Below are 18,124 nucleotides of genomic sequence, written 5' to 3'. Positions count from 1 at the left end.
AAGCATACAATGAACTGATAGATGATTGTTTTAGGACTCTACTACTGTCTGCTGGCTGTCACATTTCTGATGTCTGTGAGTTGAGTTCCATCAGACACATTTCCCCTCTAAAATTGTCAGATAGTTTCTATTTAAATTACTGCTTGGGCACCAAAGATTCAAGAATAGGCCAAAAAATGAACTTAATCTTGTGTAGAATAACTTTGTCACCTCATTAATCATCTCTCAGTGCCTCGGATTCACCAGATAAAACTACTAAGCCGTGTGTGTAAAGTACAAAATGCCATTTACGCATTCATGCATCAGTATTAATGGTTTGATAAAGTCATAATTAATATGTCAGTCAGAGGGACCATTTTTCTGCAGAGCGAGTGTTTTTACTTTTGCTATTTTGCTGATAAAGCTTCAGTACTTTTTTGAATGAAGAATATATTCAGTATCAGTTCCAGTTAAAGTAGCAATGCAAAAAATAAAATACTCCATTACATGTAAAAAAAATTATTGCATCTAAACTGTTGCTGAAGTACAGAAATGTGATTGGCAAAATATACTTTAAAAGGTTGAAGTATCTAATAGCCCGATTGTGAAGAACTGAACTGTAAAACACGAGGACTCACAGGTGAATTCAAAAACAGAGTTTTTATTTCACACCCCTGAAATGGCAACTTACAAAAAAATAAATAAATACTAAATTTGGGTCCTTAGAAGAGGTCAAAAGAATAAAACTTTACTAAGGCTAAAAGCAACAAAACAACAGCGCAAACCAACTGCACTGATCAAACAAACACAGAAAACCCTGAACATAAATAAAAATCTACCTCTAAACCACCAACAAAAAAGCACAAACCAGTACAATTGGTCTACTCAAAAGAATAATAATAATAATAAACTAAATATATCAAATTATGCAACACAAATCAAAATAATAAAATCATATTTAAATCAAATAAACCTGGTGCACCCCTCGAAGTGGCAGCACTTGGTATGGTCTGATTGGCAGCTCTGGTGTAAAAGCTTGGCGCTTCCTTGTCGCCATCTTTTGTTTGAAGCCAGTCAGATGACCACAACAGCTGAAGACCGGACACCCCACCTGGAAAACTAACAAAAGGTTTGTACAGCTTAAAACAATGCTGACCACATAAAAGTTCACTTGCTACAAATAGAACTTAAGTACTTGAACAAAGGCTAAGGAAATTGTAAGTGTGTAGTTTCAAATGAAGCCCTGCGACAGACTGGCGACCTGTCCAGGGTGTCCCCTGCCTTCGCCCGAGTCAGCTGGGATAGGCTCCAGCACCCCCCGCGACCCTAGTGAGGACAATATGAGAGTTTCAGTTGAAGCCAAAGTAGTTACTGGAGTTCCTGACATAAATAGTTAATGGACAGATTCATCGTTTTTATTTCTCATGCATTGTTTTGTATGGCTTAATGTGGTAATTTGTATGTGTGGCTGATTTTAAATTCTTTATACTACTGGTTTGTTTAATGACAAAAGACTGAATCATCTTTTATAAGGTCCTCATATAATCAGAAAAATAGAAAGTAAGGACAGCTGTCAAATACCCTGCCCATCCAAAACAAAAAAAGTCACACACTCTAATATTTCATTGGGCCATCTTTAGCTTTGAGAAAGACACACATTCACCATGGTATTGTTTTGGTAAGCTTCAACAAAGTCTGCATTTATTTCTGTCCAGAGTTGGATTAATTTTCTGCCAAGATCTTGTATTGATGATGGGAGAGTCAGACCGCTGCAAAAAGTCTTCTCCAGCACATCCCGAAGATTCTCAATGGGGCTGAGGTCTGGACTCTATGGAGGTAAATTCATGTGTGAAAATGATGTCTCATGCTCCCTGAACAACTCATTCACAATGTGAGCCCCATGAATTTTGGAATCATCATCTTGGAACGTAATCCTAACCATCAAGGCAGAAAAACTCCATCAGTTGAAAGACCTGGTTATTCAGTATATTCAGATAGTCAGCTGACCTCATTCTTTGGGGTGCATAACATTGCTGAACCTAGACCTGATCAACTGCAGCAACCCCAGATCATAACCCTAACCCCCACAGGCTTGTAGGCACTAGCCATGATGAGTGCATCACTTCATCTGTCTTTTCTTACTGTGATGTGCCCATCAATTTGGAACAAGGTAAATCTGGACTCATTCCTTGAAGATGATGGTTCACCACTATCTTTCCAGGTTTTAGTGATGCGTTGGATGGTTCTAAACCCAATTTTAGTAGTTTTAGCATTCTCCTTAGTCGTTTTCTTTGCTTGATGTAGGCCAATAATTTGACTCTTCTGAGACAGATGAACATCCTTTCTACTACCGCAGCATATGTCGTCCAACATGTTTTTTTAAGAAATGCATCAGCTAGGGTTAAATAAAGTGTTGCCAGCGGAAACATATTCATCACTGCAGTAATTATTCAGTGGAAGGCATGGGTCAAAACTCACCCATATTCAAAGGAAAATTGGTATCTGCTAACCCATGTTATGCATCAAAGGGTTAAACACTGACTACAAGCATCCATTTTGCACATAATATACTCATTTAACTCAGTTTTTAGAATAGAAACCAGTTTTATTGGATTAGGACATACAGGGGAAGTAACAACAGGATCAAGAAACAACATGTTTGCTTTTGCACAGTTGAAAAAGTGTTGGTCAGATGAGATTGGGGAGCTGTAGAGTTACCTGAGATTTGGTGTTACATGAGGAAGTGCCTCAGAAGGATGTGAGGCTTTAGGCCAGAGTGAACCATGACTTTGCTCTTGTATTTATGTAACAGCACACAAGCGTCACTTCTTCTGTTATGTGTCTCAACACCTCAGATTATGGAAATCCTCTGGTTCCCCAGAAAAGGCAGCATAGCCTCAGGATGGGGCTTGACCACAGAGAGGTAATGTAGCTTAACGGCAGCTTTCATGAAGCCCTGATGCAGGCAAAACTGTGTAGTGTTGTTGGACACACAAAACAGTAGGAGCGAGCGAGCGAGCGAGCGACAAAACCTGCAGGTAGTGGCACAGGAAAAAGATATAATCTATTAATGTTTTATGAGACTATGCAAGCGACTGATATCTGTATTAATATTAGAAATGTGATTAACATGGTGATATGAGAGCCATGCATGCAGCTATGTGAGGCTGTAGTTAGACACAGCAGAGCTTTGATCTGCATGTTAACGTGCAGACAGTGGTACAGCTAACATGCAGATGATCAGCAGGTAAAATATTTACCACATTCAGCATTCTGTAATTTGCTAATTAGCATGACATATGAGGTACAGTGGAACCTGAATGTCATTAGTTTTGCAGAAATGGGGTCACAGACCAAATAAAAAATGTACACCAGGGATGGTGCATGATGGCAAGTCAGGGGATTAACAGAGTTATTACAATTCATCTCGAGGAAGACATCAAAGCAGTTCTTTCAATATTTGCTGACATCTTTCACTCAGTATCTCCACAGCAAAAAGGTTTCATCCTTTGGGTTCTGTGACTGACTGTACAAAATTCAATGGCAATCTGTGTAATAGCTACCGAGATATTTCAGCCTGGATCATATTGGGAGACACACCAACACTGCAGTCTCCAGAGCCATACTGCCAGTGTAGCACATTGTAGAGTATCTGCCACTACTGACACTATAGCATGCTGTAGATGGGCTATCCTCTCTGTCTGTGACACTAAAGGTCTTTTTTGATAGAAATAATAAAGCCAGATTTCATCAAAGTTCATTGTTCGAGTGTGACATCTAATAACAAAGGAACCATCAGTACAACATGACACTATAAAGCCAGAGGAAGGAATTACAAGAACCGAACACTGAGGAAACATAAAAAGACAAGAGGATGCTGTAAAAAAAAAAAAAAAAAAGAAATAAGAAGAAAGTGGTCATGGGCCACATTATAAAACTTAAAATACTTTGAGTCATTGTGCTTGTCAAATCCTATATTATCCAACTAAATTCCACCTACTAAAGCACATAACGGCCCCAGAGAGACGGTGCACCAGGACACTGCTCCCAGCCTGCTGAACAGCTTAGATCAGGGAAGATCACTGCGTATACTCATTCATTTCTTTACAATGAAATGCGCTTGGCTCAGCTACAGATTTGATTAAGGAGGTATTTCTGTGCTATGTTCCCCACAATGAGACCACATTCCTGATGGTACGTCGACCATTCTGCTGCTTTATTCTGCTTTGAAAACACAGACCACAGCCTGCGTTCATACTCAGTGCAGAGGTATGATAAACAGCCTGGTGTAGCAGCCTGCATTTGTTTTAATCTTTTTTTGGAAGCAACCGACCCACCTCCTAAAAAAGATCTACGGTATAGCAAAGCCTGCTGGTGGAATGCTCTGAAAGGAATACTTTGTACACTCTCAAGCACATGTTCCAAGTAAATTGTCAACTTAGAATGAAATGAGGATTTAAGGTGACACTAGGCCCCCGTTGTGCTTGTGTATGTGGATGTCAAAGCATCTGAGAGATGCGCATGTATCTGACACAGCTGGATGCCTCCACTCTTGCCTGATGACTGTTTTGACAGTTCACTAATAGCCTGTGTTGACAGTCAAGGCTGCCTTCAACAAGTGAAAGCAATTCCACTGGTTCTATTCAGAGGAAAACTCCTTTTTTCACAGTAATTAGATTCTTGACTAAGATGATTTCGAATCCCTGGGAGCCCAGCCTAACTAGGAAAAACAATTAATCTGGGAAGGGAAGTGCATACTTTAGTTGAAGCCTGATGGAGTGTTTTGCTTTGGTTTGGCGAGGGGCATCTTTTCAAGCATCAAGGGGTGCTTCCCTTACATCTGGGTAATTTAAGATAATTGTCAGAAAACAGACAAACTAAATCATATAGACTTGCACCTCTCTGTGTAGACTGAAATTGGATTTTTATTTTACTGTGTAATCATTCGAGCAATCTATCAATGTGTAAATGTTAGTATAAGTAGAACAGCACAAATTATGAGGGTCCAAATTATAGCAAATAAATCTGTCTACTACCCTATGTGTTTAAAATGAACTCGAAAATGTGCATCGCTTTAATAGAACAAAAATGATCCTTTACTGAGTGCGTTTATACCTTTTTTGGTTTTGTATTTTTTTTTCCCCAAATGCACTGAGGCCCCCCATTATCAGTTAAGTACTTGCTGTCACAAGGTTAAAATAAAATGCTGGATCCCAAATGGATCAGGGTTCTAACTTCACTCATCCTAACTCTGACGTTCTGCCTAAATCAGCACTGAGATTATGTAACTAGGTCATCTGCGGGCCCTTTTGTGAAACAAAAAACCCCTCTGAGAGCTGCTCACATCATGTCCTCTGTTTTAACATGTTTGCTAATCATATCAGAAACAATAAGACCTAACCCAGCTATGTGCGCTGTGTCAGAGAGTGGAACCAGATCAGAGGGATTTAGAAACACAGAAATTGACAAAGCACCTGGTTTTTATCCTTATGTTAATCTCCTAAACCCTTAACCTCAACTCATCACACTGTTTAATTCTTCCACTGCAGAGCCTCTGAAAAACAGCGGGTCAGACTCTTAATACAAGACGTTATATCACACAGGCACATAGCATGTTATGTAATGGTTGTTCAGGAGTTCAAATGTTGCTTCCCACCGAGGAAACATTTGAGACTTTGCGAAACAAACCAAGTCAGCAACAGTGTGATTGGAAAAAGAGGGGTGCATTACAATACAGTTCTTTGTGTAATCCCTGAGAGTTTAAAAGTAAGAGCCGCTCGTTCCAATTTCATGCACAGTTGCCCATTTGATTCCAAATTTCCCTTCTTTGTTTTACTGTGCGTGTTTGAATTCACATTCAAGTTGCACAGCAATACTAGTCTCCTCTGGCTTTTAAAGGAGTCAAGTTTTAATTAAGGATTTACGAGTAATCAAAGGCCCCTACACGATAAGCATGCACTGCTTTGTCAGACGTGCAGTTACCGACGACTTCTCTGTGACATTATGTGAGAGATTACATCTAATCCTATTCAATCTCGATGCAATCCATAGGCCCATCCTGTGTTTGCATAAAGATTAAGCTACAACCTCAAAACACTGAAGATGCTTTGAATTCAAGGAAATTGATTTGTTTCTTTTGAGGTTATTGTTTGGCTCCTCAGGTTTAATGTCCCTTCATCCTTGACCACCCATATGTTCTCTTTGGTCTTTCAACGTAATGCTCTCATCCTCCTCATGGCAGTGCAGGTTTAAGTTTTAATAGCTCGACTGGTCATGAATTGTAGATATCCATAACTCGGCTCTCCCTGGTCAAATATGAACATTTTAAATATCTGCAATGTCAGTGGTACCAATGTGAACTGCTAATATCTGCAGCTGAAATGTGACTAGTTGCAATTCCAGTTTCTGATATCTATAGTTTGATTGTGACTTGTCATAATGCTGTTTCAAGATGTATTTAATGTCCCTTCAAAACTGTCCTTCTTGGATATCTTAAGTAAAGCGTGAACTAGTCTGAACAATGTAAGGGAATTCTGTGTAGTCAAAATGTAAATACAGATATCTTGATTTAGAGCCTTCATTTAGCAAAATTATGCTGCACATATGTCATAAGCAACAGCAAGTGGAAGGTGGAGGCAGCTTGCTTTTTAAACATGCCGCGGCGTCGTAACTGTATACGTCAAGCTGTTTTACTGTCATGTTAGAGCAGCCCGAGGCCAGAGCTCGAGTATATTTCAACCACAAATCTCTAAACCACCAAGCCCTCGTTCTTTACAAATTTCTTATTGATAAGGTCTTTTGATTTCATGACATTTTCTAACCATCACAGCTACCATTATTACTTCTGTGATCACTGCTTAAATGCGTCGCTGGACCAGGATCCAGTGGGGAAACTTCACATGCACAACAATTTGAGCTAGTCACAATGACATTTGAGATATCTGCAGCTATTATTTTGACAAGTCACAACTGAATTACTGAGCTCTTTAACTGTCAATTTCCCCAGTGATAGAGATTTTGAATAAAAATACAGACAGTGTAATTGCAGCTATTCAGAATGACATTCTTGATATCTGTAATTGTAGATAGTCAAATTCAGGCAACAGTCATTCTAACCATTCGCCATATCATGCTGGTCCTTCTTCAGTACCTTTCATCTCTGTTGTTCCAGTATGTAATTCTGCCATTTGAAGCTTGTTACGCTGAATTTAAGTAGAAAGAAAAAAAAATGGAGCAAACGAAGCTATACAACATCTGCCCCCGTAGGGTTTGCGTCGCAGCTGCTTGCAGAATTTGTCACCTCAGTACAAATTTAGTGACTGTGTTTGATCCGTGGTGTTCAAAAGTGCTCTGCTGTATTTGATCAAAGAGATGCTGTCTTTGAAGAGCATTCCAATTGCTGTTTGGTTTTTGGTTTGTTGACACTCCTGATTTCTGCACTTCACTGTTTGCCAGATAATGCAACAGGTTTATATGAGATTGTTTGCATTTGCAGGCATCGGTGGAAATGGTAATAATTGCTTTCAGAACTGAAAGTATAGAATGTTGATCTAAAGGGATTGAATTCTTCGTCGGGATTGAAGTTTTCAGGTGATGGATAAAGTTTTAGGTGCCTCATTTTCAAACTACACATTTCAATAGTTGAGGGCTGCATGTTTAAATTCATGTTCAGCTCTACCACACTAATGATGGAACACCTCAACTTGACTAAGATGCATAAACTGAAATGACTTTCCGCAGTCTGTACAATCATTCACCTGCAGCGGTATTGTGTAAGCTTTAAACTTTTTCTGTGGAAAGTGAGCCAGAATCATTCTCTGATCCCATAAGAAATATCCCCCCCGGTGCTGTACCTGAGTACACAGAGAAGTTATTAGCTGATTTTTAGGGCCGATAATGGCTCTGCTGTGATTGGGCAGTGTCAGCATGCTGAGGGTAATAAACCAAAGCTGAAACTTTCATTTCAACTACCTGGCCGTATGACAGAAAAGCATCAGATATTACTTTTTTGCTCAGAATGCCTTTTAACTGCAGCTTGCAGTCGGGAAAGAGACGGGGAGTTCATTTTTTCCTTTTAAGCATTAATACTTAAATAAAATCCGCTACTTCCTGAGTGACGAGGTTTCATTTGTCCAGAGGTTTTCTGAATCCACTTGAGAAAATAAAAAGACAAGATGAAGAAGAAAAAATGGTTTTTCAACTTTCTGAAGTCCATTCTGTTCCTTCTTGCATCATCATCGGCTCCGTGAACGCTACATGCTTATTAGTGTGGATTTTGGACTGGTCTCTTGTGGTGCATGAGAAAACAGAAGACCGGGTGCTGGGGTCGCAGGTTGCGATTGGGATAACTGCAGGGTTTGACTGTTTGCAGCCGTTGCAGCGACACGGAGTCAGGAAAACGTACATGGAGATGAGGACCAGCGTCACCACACAGCCGAGCAACGTGGTGTAGCCAGTGTTGAATGACTCCGCTGCAGGCAGGAGCACCGTCACGTTCACCTCCCGAGTTGCATTCAGGGCCTGTTTAATATCCACAGCTGTGCACACGTACAGACCGGAGTCGTTGACCTTGGTTTCTTCAATCTCCAAGGTACCGTTAGGAAACATGCTAATTAGCGTGTCATTTATGCTGGCCTGGGTGATGTACCCCTTGCTGGAGGAGAACCATGTAAATGAGAGGTCTGTGCCACTCAGGGATGTTTGGCAGTCCAGACGCACTCTTTCTCCCTCTGAAACCAGCACACTGGATAGCAGAACCGTCACAGGCTGCAAGACCGCTTTCTCCACGGTGCAGTTGTTGAAGAAGCGGTTGTGTCGCAGAAACCGGATCGCTGCTCGTGGCTTGCCATATATGAAGCAGGTAAGCTCATCCGTGAAATCCCTCAGTGAGTCGTAGCCCCTCAGATTCCAGTGCCAAAACACGCTGTACATGGAGCAGTCACAGATCAGTGAGTTGTTGTGGAGATACAGACCCCGCTGCACCAACCCAGGCAAAGTTTTCACATCCTGCCATGGCAGATGAGACATGCGGTTGGATGAAAGGTCGAGCATGGTCAAGAACGGATGACTGTGATCTTGGATGGAGAAGAACGGGAAGTGTGTGATCTGGTTGAAGCTGAAGTAGGCCTTTTTTAAGCTGCTCAGGCCATTCAGCGTTCCAGCTTCTACCTGTGCGATCTTATTATTGAAGAGAAGGAGCTCCTCCAGCCTCCACAGTCCCTGGAAGTAGTGCTGCTCTATCATTCGCAGCTTGTTGGAGGACAGGTCCAGGTGCCTGAGGCCAGAGGCATTGCGAAACATGCCATGACTCACGGTGCTGATTTGATTGTGGGCCAGCCGGAGGTTTTCCAATCTGGGCATGCTCTGGAAGCTGCCGGGACCCAGCCAGGACAGGTGGTTGTGGCTGAGGTCGAGGGTGACAAAGAAGGAGGGCAGGGACAGGGGCACCCTGGACAGACCGCCAGAGCTGCAGCTCGCTGTATCAGATATACAGAGGCACACGGATGGGCAGGTCTCCTCAGAGCCATGGAGGAGGCAGAGCAGCAGCAGGAAGACGCCTGGATACAGTCCACAGGTCATGTTGGTAAACGTCAGTTCAACATTCAAGGTTTCTTAAACCCTCTGGCTCCTTCTAAAAGAGATCAAATGAAAAAAGCAAGATATACTAGTAGTAAAAATCTGTTTTTCTTCAAGCTGCTGGTGCTTGGAGATGATAAGCTGACATATTTAAGACTACTACAAGGTTAACACCAATTAGAGCCGTTAGGAGTTATAGCAGACAATGAAAAGCAGTTTATAAAATCTCAGCTTTTGAATCAGAAATCCTCTGCCTCACCTCTGTTTCTTTGTGTATAGAAGCAATGCACAGTTGTTGCAGTAATCATTACAGGATTCAAAAAAAATCCTTACTATGTTATCTGTCAATATGTTGATTTTCTTTAGTAGTAGTTACAGTGTGTAGTGTCTTTAAATATGGAGAATAATGTATTACATTGTTTGACAAACAGCCTAAAACACAAACAAATTCAGTTCACTATCACAGTACAGTAAAACAAAATGGGGGAAGGTCTATCTATGAGCTAGAATTAGAGTGAAAAACAAAGATTAATCATCAAACAAAATAGATCTTTAGAAAACATTTGTACAACATTATGAAAGCTTAGCATTCTAATGTTGTACACGCAAATTGAAATACTTCACCTTAAACAGATGTTTCTTCTCAGTTGCTAACAAGTGCCTCGAAGATGACCATCATCAGCTCAAACAGATATCCCACTGTATGAATCTCAAGACTGCTTGGTCTGCTTTCAAAAAAAAAGATTAGAAAAGGAAAAAGTTCATTCCACATCTGGACTATTGGTTCACTTAGTTAATCCCATTCTCCCCTCCAAAAAATGATTAAAAAAAAAACCTCTTCCAAACCACAAATCCAAAATAAACTGCTTAGCGACAACACGAGGCTCCACAACTTTCCTGCGTTTTTTTTCCTCTTTCTATTTCCAAGTTGTATCCAGTGAATGGATACCCACACCAGTGCTGTCTAATCCTTATCTTCTTCCCGGATCCTCCTCCCGAGGCGCTCAAGGAATAATACACTGATCTCGCCTTTCTCCTCAGCCAAGTTTAAGGTCCCCCTGCCGGTTTTTCTCCTCGTCCCAAATGAGAGTGCCGCTCAGCAAACATCCCGCGGTGCTTTGCAGTGTATAACAAACAGCAAAGCGCTCCCTTAATCTCCCACAATCCCCCCTCCTCCTCCTCCACTGTCATTTGGAGACCAGCCTTGTGTCTCCCTCTCTCATCATTAAGTAATGATGCTGGTGGCTGCCCTTCTCTCACTCGCCCTGTCTCTCCTTCTCCATCTCCCAACAATATCAGATTTCCCACAATATTCCATTAATATTCAATTGCATTAAATTTTTAGTATTTTGCTTACTAACCGATTATCAGAACGGAGGAGCTTTCTTCATGAATATTGCATGTGCCATCCGTTCACCTTTCACTGATAATCCCAGAGGACTGAGATTTAGCTATATATGTCCACTGCATTATTTTTTTCATCTTTTTGTGTGTGCATGACTCTGTCTGGAGGTCTGCTTTCTTATTGCTGGAACAGCTTGTGGGAGTCCTTGAGCTTCCTGTCCATCCGTCACAATCCTTGACTTTTGAGTTGGAAGTCTTTCTGGATCTTTCTCACCTGTGTGCCTCATTACGCTGTGGATTCTATTTTGGTGGTTGGAGAGGAAAGACTTTTTCCAACCCCCCCACAATCACGCAGGCACTCTTTCTCTCTCTAAGTGCCTTATGCAACACATCCCCTTCTTTCTTTCTCTCTGAGCCCCCCCAACATCCTTCCTTTCCCTTGGCTGTGGGTTTGACTGGATATATGCTGTCCATGCTGCTTGGTCATGGTGGTCCTGACAGCTCTGATTTCTGTCACAGTGAATTAGCTTTGCCTCCCAGCAGCCACCTCCTCACTGCTAGCCCCAGTCCTCCACCTCCCTCCCTATAAGTGCTCGGGGCTTTGACGGACTCCCACTCACTCACTCACTCCCTCGCTCGCTATGCAGAGGCACATAGTCGATTCCCCATGGATTCAGCCTCGCTGGATGGGGTTCACTTCTCGGAAGGTGGGCTGATGGAGGCACATGCGGAGTCCGCAGGAATGTTGAAGCAGAAAGACGATCATGAGTGTTGGGTTGCAGGCTGCAGTCAGAGATCAATTTAGCGAATTCCTCCTCGACGTTTAGGAAAAGGATTAAGGGTTTAAAAAAACCTCACACATTTGTACATATTTGTGTTGAAATGAACAAGCAATCACCATCTTTGGCATTGTGGCATTGCGCACAGTCTTGTCCCAAGGCTAGTCATCAGCTTGGCTGCAACATGTAAGAAATATATACACCCACACAAGTACATCTGAGATATGTAAGAAAAGGGGTTCTAAACAGGCCCTCGTTGTAGGTGTTGTGCTCATGTGGGCTTTCATTGAAGCTCAATTTGCCTCAAACTAATTTGTCTGTCTTCTTGCAAACTGAACTTTGTCCTACTGTACAGAAAGACCTCATCTGGATCGCTCTTTAAATATTCATGTTTCATTGATTGTTTTAGGGTATTATGTAACGCTGCTGTTTGTTGAATGAGCTGCACTAATCGCGTATGTAGTGTTTTTCCCTAAGTCCCTAATTGTAAATGGATCGCATACGACCTATAAAGCAAAGTGTTCATCTGCATAAGCTGCTAATGATTCATGGTTTGGCATATGAGGCTTTTAAATAAGATGCACCACTGTGCCAACGTGATGTCACTGACTGCATTCGTTTTTAGCTGCAGTGTAATTGTGCAGAGAACATGTCTTTTTTCTCTGCCAGTCCTTGTTTTGCTGTGGTTGACATGACTTCAACATTTCAGCACCTTATTATTTTCAGTATTGACTTCCTCTCAGTAGAGGAGCGATCATTTTTGAATGCAGTCGTTTGTCATTGTCCTCTGAGATCAATTCAATCAAAGCATGAGCGACGCAAACAAGAAAATGAAGAAATATCTGAGCTTCTGCGCAGCTTATTCACTTAAATTGCAAGACAATTATTTTTGTCCTTTTCTGCTGATTAGCTGTCATCATACAGTGACAGTCTGAGTAGCTTCAACTGAACGAGGTCCTTTGGAATGTCAGTATTAAAACCTTCATCTCCTGCCTTCCCTCCACTCAGTGTACACTGCAAACCTTTTTGTGTTTCTGCATGTTCCTGTATGTGTCTCCTGTTAGTCCAGAGTGTGTGACTCTAGCCTGCTGTTCTGTAAAATCCCTAATCTAATCAGTTTCTTTGTATCAAGCTGCTTCACAAATCCTGTGCTCTTCTTTCTCATGTATTTGATTAGACTCAGCGTATGCAAAATAGTTCTGTCAAATCAGCCAGGTTCAGAGTGGACCTTAAAGCTTAAACCCTGACCCTGATGCATCCTGCCCCCAGCAGAAAGCGATTTTCTCTTTGCCATCTGCTGCAGGGGAGAGGGGAGGGAAAAAAAGAGAAAGAAACGCACTGTAGCACAGGGAAATGTCTGCTCTTATCTTGCCCTTGAGAAGGAGCAAAGCTTACTAAGAGTCAATAATATATAGCTTTATATTCGCAGATGCGAGAAGAATGTTATTGTTTAACATTAAAGGAATGCAGAAATGTATCGGAGACTTCTGGTAATATGGTCTTGCTCTACTTGAAAATAATCCCTTGCCTCAAAGAACAAGCTTTTTGGTATTTAACTTTTATTAAACTAAGAAAACCACTCTGAGATTAAAAGCCTCCTTTTCAAGATCATAACAGAGATAGGTGGCAGCACTAATGAATGCAGGTCAGCAACAAAAAGCACATAACACAAAAATATCTGTCTGAAGAATACATCAGAATCGGAGTTAAAAAAAACACTGCAGTGTAAATCATGAATGGAAAATATGGTAATATCATACGACATACTTCAGTACAATTTGAAATAATTGAAATGAACAGAAGAACTCAAACTCTATGCTAATTTCTGAATAAATATTTGACAAGGGGACAGAGGGGTGAGACACAGGAGCAGGTCTGATTGCCACATTAATGCACTGAAATATCCAACAGCAACTCGACAAACCCTGCAGCTGAAGGGTTTCTGTGGCCTCTGCCTGCCAATTACCAACCTATGATCCTGAACATACTTACCTTTGTTCAGTATTTATTCTGTCTGTCAACAGCTTTTGTGTTCGCATGGCAGGCGGCTGCATTCTCAAATGTGATTGAGTCAGTGCCTGGATAAAGATTTGGAGGATTGGGTTTTGCTTCTTTTCTTTCCTCGTGTGAACTTGCTGTCTGGATGAGCTCTTTGTTGAAAAGCAGTTTCAGACGGTGTGAGATTGTTTGCTTGTCACAGGGAGTTGCTCAGCTGCTCCATATGCTCCACATTTGTAGTGAGTGAACTGCATTGTTTGAGAATATCTTACTCAAAACCCACAAAACCTGGTGAGATTGTGTTTTTTTTTTTTTTTGTTCATGTTGCATAAGCTGAGTCTCACACACTTAGACACAGTATGACTCTATCTCCTGTCAGACATTTTCTCCACTCAGCCCCTCTCATGCGAAGAGACAAGCACACCATCTAGTGGTTTAAGACTCAACTGAAATGCTGAAGCATCCAGTGGACCCTTTTCTTCCCTCCATGGCTGTGACAAAATAAATAAGAGTAAGTGAAAACAAATTAATGATAAAAAGGTCACATATGCATAAACACAATTAGGAGATAATGAAAAAACTAAAAGGAAAATTGCTTGACGATGCATAATGCTTTTACTTTTTCTCAGCACATCGTCTTAAAGGAATAGTTCAACATTTTTAGAAATTTGCTTATTTGATTTTTTTTTTTTTGACAAGGAAAGCAACAGATGATGAATGCCACTCATGATTGTTTTCCAAAAAATCAGGAGAGCCCTTAGTTTACTGTGGAGGTGAGAAATAACTGATCTAGCTTTGTGGAAAGGTAAGGCACTGATTTAACATGGCCGTACATACAGTTTGTTCCATTTTCAAGCCATACAAAAGCAAACAAAAGAAAAAACAAGACATTTTGAATTATGTGGGTTGAAGTAGTTAACAGTTTCTTGTATTTCGTAGGAATTAGACAGTTCAATTTTTTGTAGAATCTTCAAATCCAATAGTAAAACTTGCCTTTACACAGAGCCAGTCTATAGCTTTTTCCCACTGCTTCCAATCTTTAAGCTCAGTTAATTAACTGGCTGCTGGCGGCTGCTTTATATTTAACCGACAGATATGAAAGTGGTATTGATCTTCTCTTCACTCCTTAGATTATTATGTTGATTGCCTTTATGATAGCACTGACAGGTCTGGGAGTTTTTCTATTTCATATCCACTCAATATGCACCATGCAAAGTGGGAACAAACTGATTTCAATTTGAGAAAAAAAAAGAAGAAAATCTCTCACTGGAGAAAAATCTCACCTTGACATTCACACGATAAGCAGATGTTCCGGTTAGAGTGTTTACATGACCCATGAGCACAAACATAGCTCTCGATTATAATCCATACCCATGTCTTCAAGCGCATCAGTACATGGAGCGCAGCGTGCAGGAACGACGGCTCGGGGTATGAACTGCCCCTTGTCTCCTCAGCCTCTATTATCTGCGTTGATTGTTAACGGATTTCAATTAGGGCTCACAGGAGTTAATATGATTGCTTGCTGTTTACCCTTTCTTGCTTCCTTCCATAGAAGCCAATTATGTATGAGTAGCACTAGATGGGTACTGGACGCTGCTAATGGCTCTGCTTCTCCCTTTGTGTTCACATTACTGAAGGATATGGGTTGTGAAATGAGATCGCTACTGACTACTGTGCTATCAGAGATTGTGCTATAAAACATTATGGGCCAGAACATAGTAAATTGTGTGACGTGACTGTGGGGTGGCAGGCTGTCTTGCTCATCCTCGTGCTCTTTTCGCCGTTATCCTCTCATCACCTTCCTGTTCTTTTCCCCTACTTTTTGTCGCCTTTTGTTTCTCCCCTCTGCTCCCATATCTCCACTTCTCTGCCTCCTCCCAGCTCATCCTCTAAACCCTCCTTCTGCTCCCATCCCCTGCTCCTCACCTCCTCTCCTCTCCTCTCATCGTCTAATTCTCTCCTTTCGTTTATCCTCTCAACGCTTATCTCCCCACATCAGTTCTTTACACCTCTTCTCTGTGCCTTTCATCTCCTGCCCTGTGGTTATCAACATAGACAGACAGGACACGAGTCAAGCGTCTAGCCTCATCCCCTTCCCTATCACTTATGCTAGATTGACATATCTTAGAAAATCCATTATACCCAATCAATGTGGATTAGCATTCATAACATAAACATCTCTTATAAATCACAGCCATAAAATTAATCATTACCTTATTACTCAAGGAATCTGTTGCCTGTTTATCATCTGAAATGCCTGACTGCATGCATGCATGTGTCCTCATGTGTGGTCATTACTGTGAAGTGAGTGGATTTCAGGAAAGGATCATCTGTAACGAGGTTGTTTTAGTTCATTTAAACATAAGAGACGGCAAGCGGAGAAACAGAATGTTGCTTAGCATAAGTGCAGAGTAGAAACGGTAATGTCAGCGCGGGGCAGGTTGATCTGACTGCACTCCACAGTTGAGATAGTGTGATGGATCCTGTAGCCAGCTGTCTGTGCCACCTGAGCCTCACCGCTGTCACCGTGTCGCTGCTCTCTGCTCAGACAGACACCGGGGGACATGAGGGGTGATGAGCAGTTAGCAGTTCCATCAAGGATCTCCAGGGCCATCCGTGGAAAATGAAACCATCTCTGAACAGGTAACTCAATTTAACTCGTGGCCGCCTTCTCCGGAGCTACAAGCGCAAATACTTTCCCAGCTGATGAGATGAGGTAACAGAGCATGGCCGGAGTCACTGAGTGCAACAGGAGAGGCCTTCTCCACCCAAATTGCTTGGACATGGTCAAGGTTTTCCAACACTTTTACAGATGGAGAAGCGGAGACTGAAGAGGAGAAAGGTTCTGGGTTTTTTTTTTTTTCTCCTTCCTTTTCAATCAATAAAATAGACTGGCTTTAATCATGGAGCTATTGAGTGCTGAAGCTAGCAAAATAGATAGTTGGTCTTCTGGAACCATTCCCAACTTTGACCCACGCTTCAAAGGCATTTGCCTGCACAGGAGGGAGAGTACTGACTGAATTTGTGCCCGATGAGGTGGCAAAACTTTCAGAACGTATTTTTCAGTTCCACTTTGTGCTGCACGCACTAAAATGGATGTCCATAAAAAGAGTTTTAGATTGAGAGAGTTCTGCTATCTTTTACATGAGTTAAAGTAGAATTACAATAATGTAAAATACTCCTGCCTTCAAAGCTCTTTTTTTCAGTAAAAGCAGCAAAATATAACAAAATGAAAGTAAATGTAGTTTTACAAGAAATTGCTCTTGGAACTGATATAATTCACAATCTTATGCTGCATTGTTTGAATAAAGTGGGTTATATAGGGTCACAATAAACATGTGGGACAGTTGTAAGAGCAGAAATCCCACTCTGGTGAAACTTAGCAAGTCGGACGTTAGAAATCAAGTTTTTTTTCTTTAAGGTCACAAGCCAAGAAAGTTTTGCACCACTGGTTCCATCTTTAAAAATGCATTTACTTTTACATCGTTGCTGACATTTCTTTAAATGTGTAATTTTGATCTATAAGAAAACTAATAACTAGCTGTCAGTTTTAGTGGAGTAAAACCAGCAATGCTTTGTTTTATTTATTTTATTAATAAAAATGGTGTAAAATGAAAATACAAATAAAACGGAGTATAAATAAATCCAAGCCATGCTTCAGTATCCTTGGTAGCACTAAATTTTGAACTAGAGATGGATTAGGTCACAGGCTTGGGTCGTATTTAAGCTCTGAAATGGATCTTCCCATTTTGACAATTAGATAGATTAGCTCCACAGAGAAGGAGGTGTCACTCTCTCACCGCTCATTAGAAATCACCCTTATTAGACCATTTCATAATTGTTCTCCAGTTAAATTATATAACGATCACATTGACCTTTCCATGGTCCTGCTTAGCAGTCTGAGTTGGTGCATTCGGGAAAGTCGGTTTAATGAGTGCAATTTAATGTGCGGCTCAATAATGCTATTTTCTACTCCATTATTAATCACAATAAAAAAGTTAGCTCTGTTAATTACTGCAAATGTGCTACAATGAAAATGTCAATGTGTCTTGAAGGCCTCCAGGTATTTCAGAGGAAGTGATGTATTGTTCCTACCTCTGGAGGAACTTCTAATAAAATGTGTGCTGTTAGACTCAGCCACAACAGCAGATAGATATGGCTTTAAATGTAGCATGCTGTTTTTCACTAAAGTCTGTATGGCTCCATTAGAACACATTAGATGAAATTTTAATGTTGCCTGTGGGCAAATTGGGTCGTTACAGCCTCATGTTGCAGAGAGGCTCTGAACATATAGCATGTATCGGCATCATATATTCACTATAAAGGAGTAATGAGGAAAAAGACTTTCTCTTTCATGACAAGATCCAGGTTCAAGCCTGTGTCACAAAAAAACCTCTTCTGCTGAAGTGTCCTTGAGCAGAACAAAGACTGCCAGCTTCAGAAGCGAC

At 41.1% G+C, this 18,124-nt stretch overlaps 1 protein-coding gene across 1 annotated transcript; it reads right to left on the bottom strand.

Moving 5' to 3' along the window:
* Window positions 1-620: 620 nt before the first annotated feature.
* Window positions 621-10,807, bottom strand: LOC110949802 (amphoterin-induced protein 3-like). Its single transcript, XM_022192045.2, has 3 exons — window positions 10,509-10,807; window positions 10,180-10,280; window positions 621-9,610 (listed from the first exon to the last, which is right to left on the bottom strand). Exon 3 carries the CDS (start codon window positions 9,556-9,558, stop codon window positions 8,176-8,178), a length of 1,383 nt encoding a protein of 460 aa, XP_022047737.2. The 5' UTR covers window positions 9,559-9,610; window positions 10,180-10,280; window positions 10,509-10,807; the 3' UTR covers window positions 621-8,175.
* Between the last annotated feature and the right edge of the window lie 7,317 nt (window positions 10,808-18,124).

Source organism: Acanthochromis polyacanthus, chromosome 6 (genome assembly GCF_021347895.1).
Source record: "Acanthochromis polyacanthus isolate Apoly-LR-REF ecotype Palm Island chromosome 6, KAUST_Apoly_ChrSc, whole genome shotgun sequence".
NCBI classification, from domain to species: Eukaryota; Metazoa; Chordata; class Actinopteri; family Pomacentridae; genus Acanthochromis; species Acanthochromis polyacanthus.
This window is presented reverse-complemented; position numbering and strand designations above follow the sequence as displayed.

Bases quoted from the DNA above. Each gene is read 5' to 3' on its own strand.
- LOC110949802 (XM_022192045.2), bottom strand. From the start codon at position 9,558: ATGACCTGTGGACTGTATCCAGGCGTCTTCCTGCTGCTGCTCTGCCTC.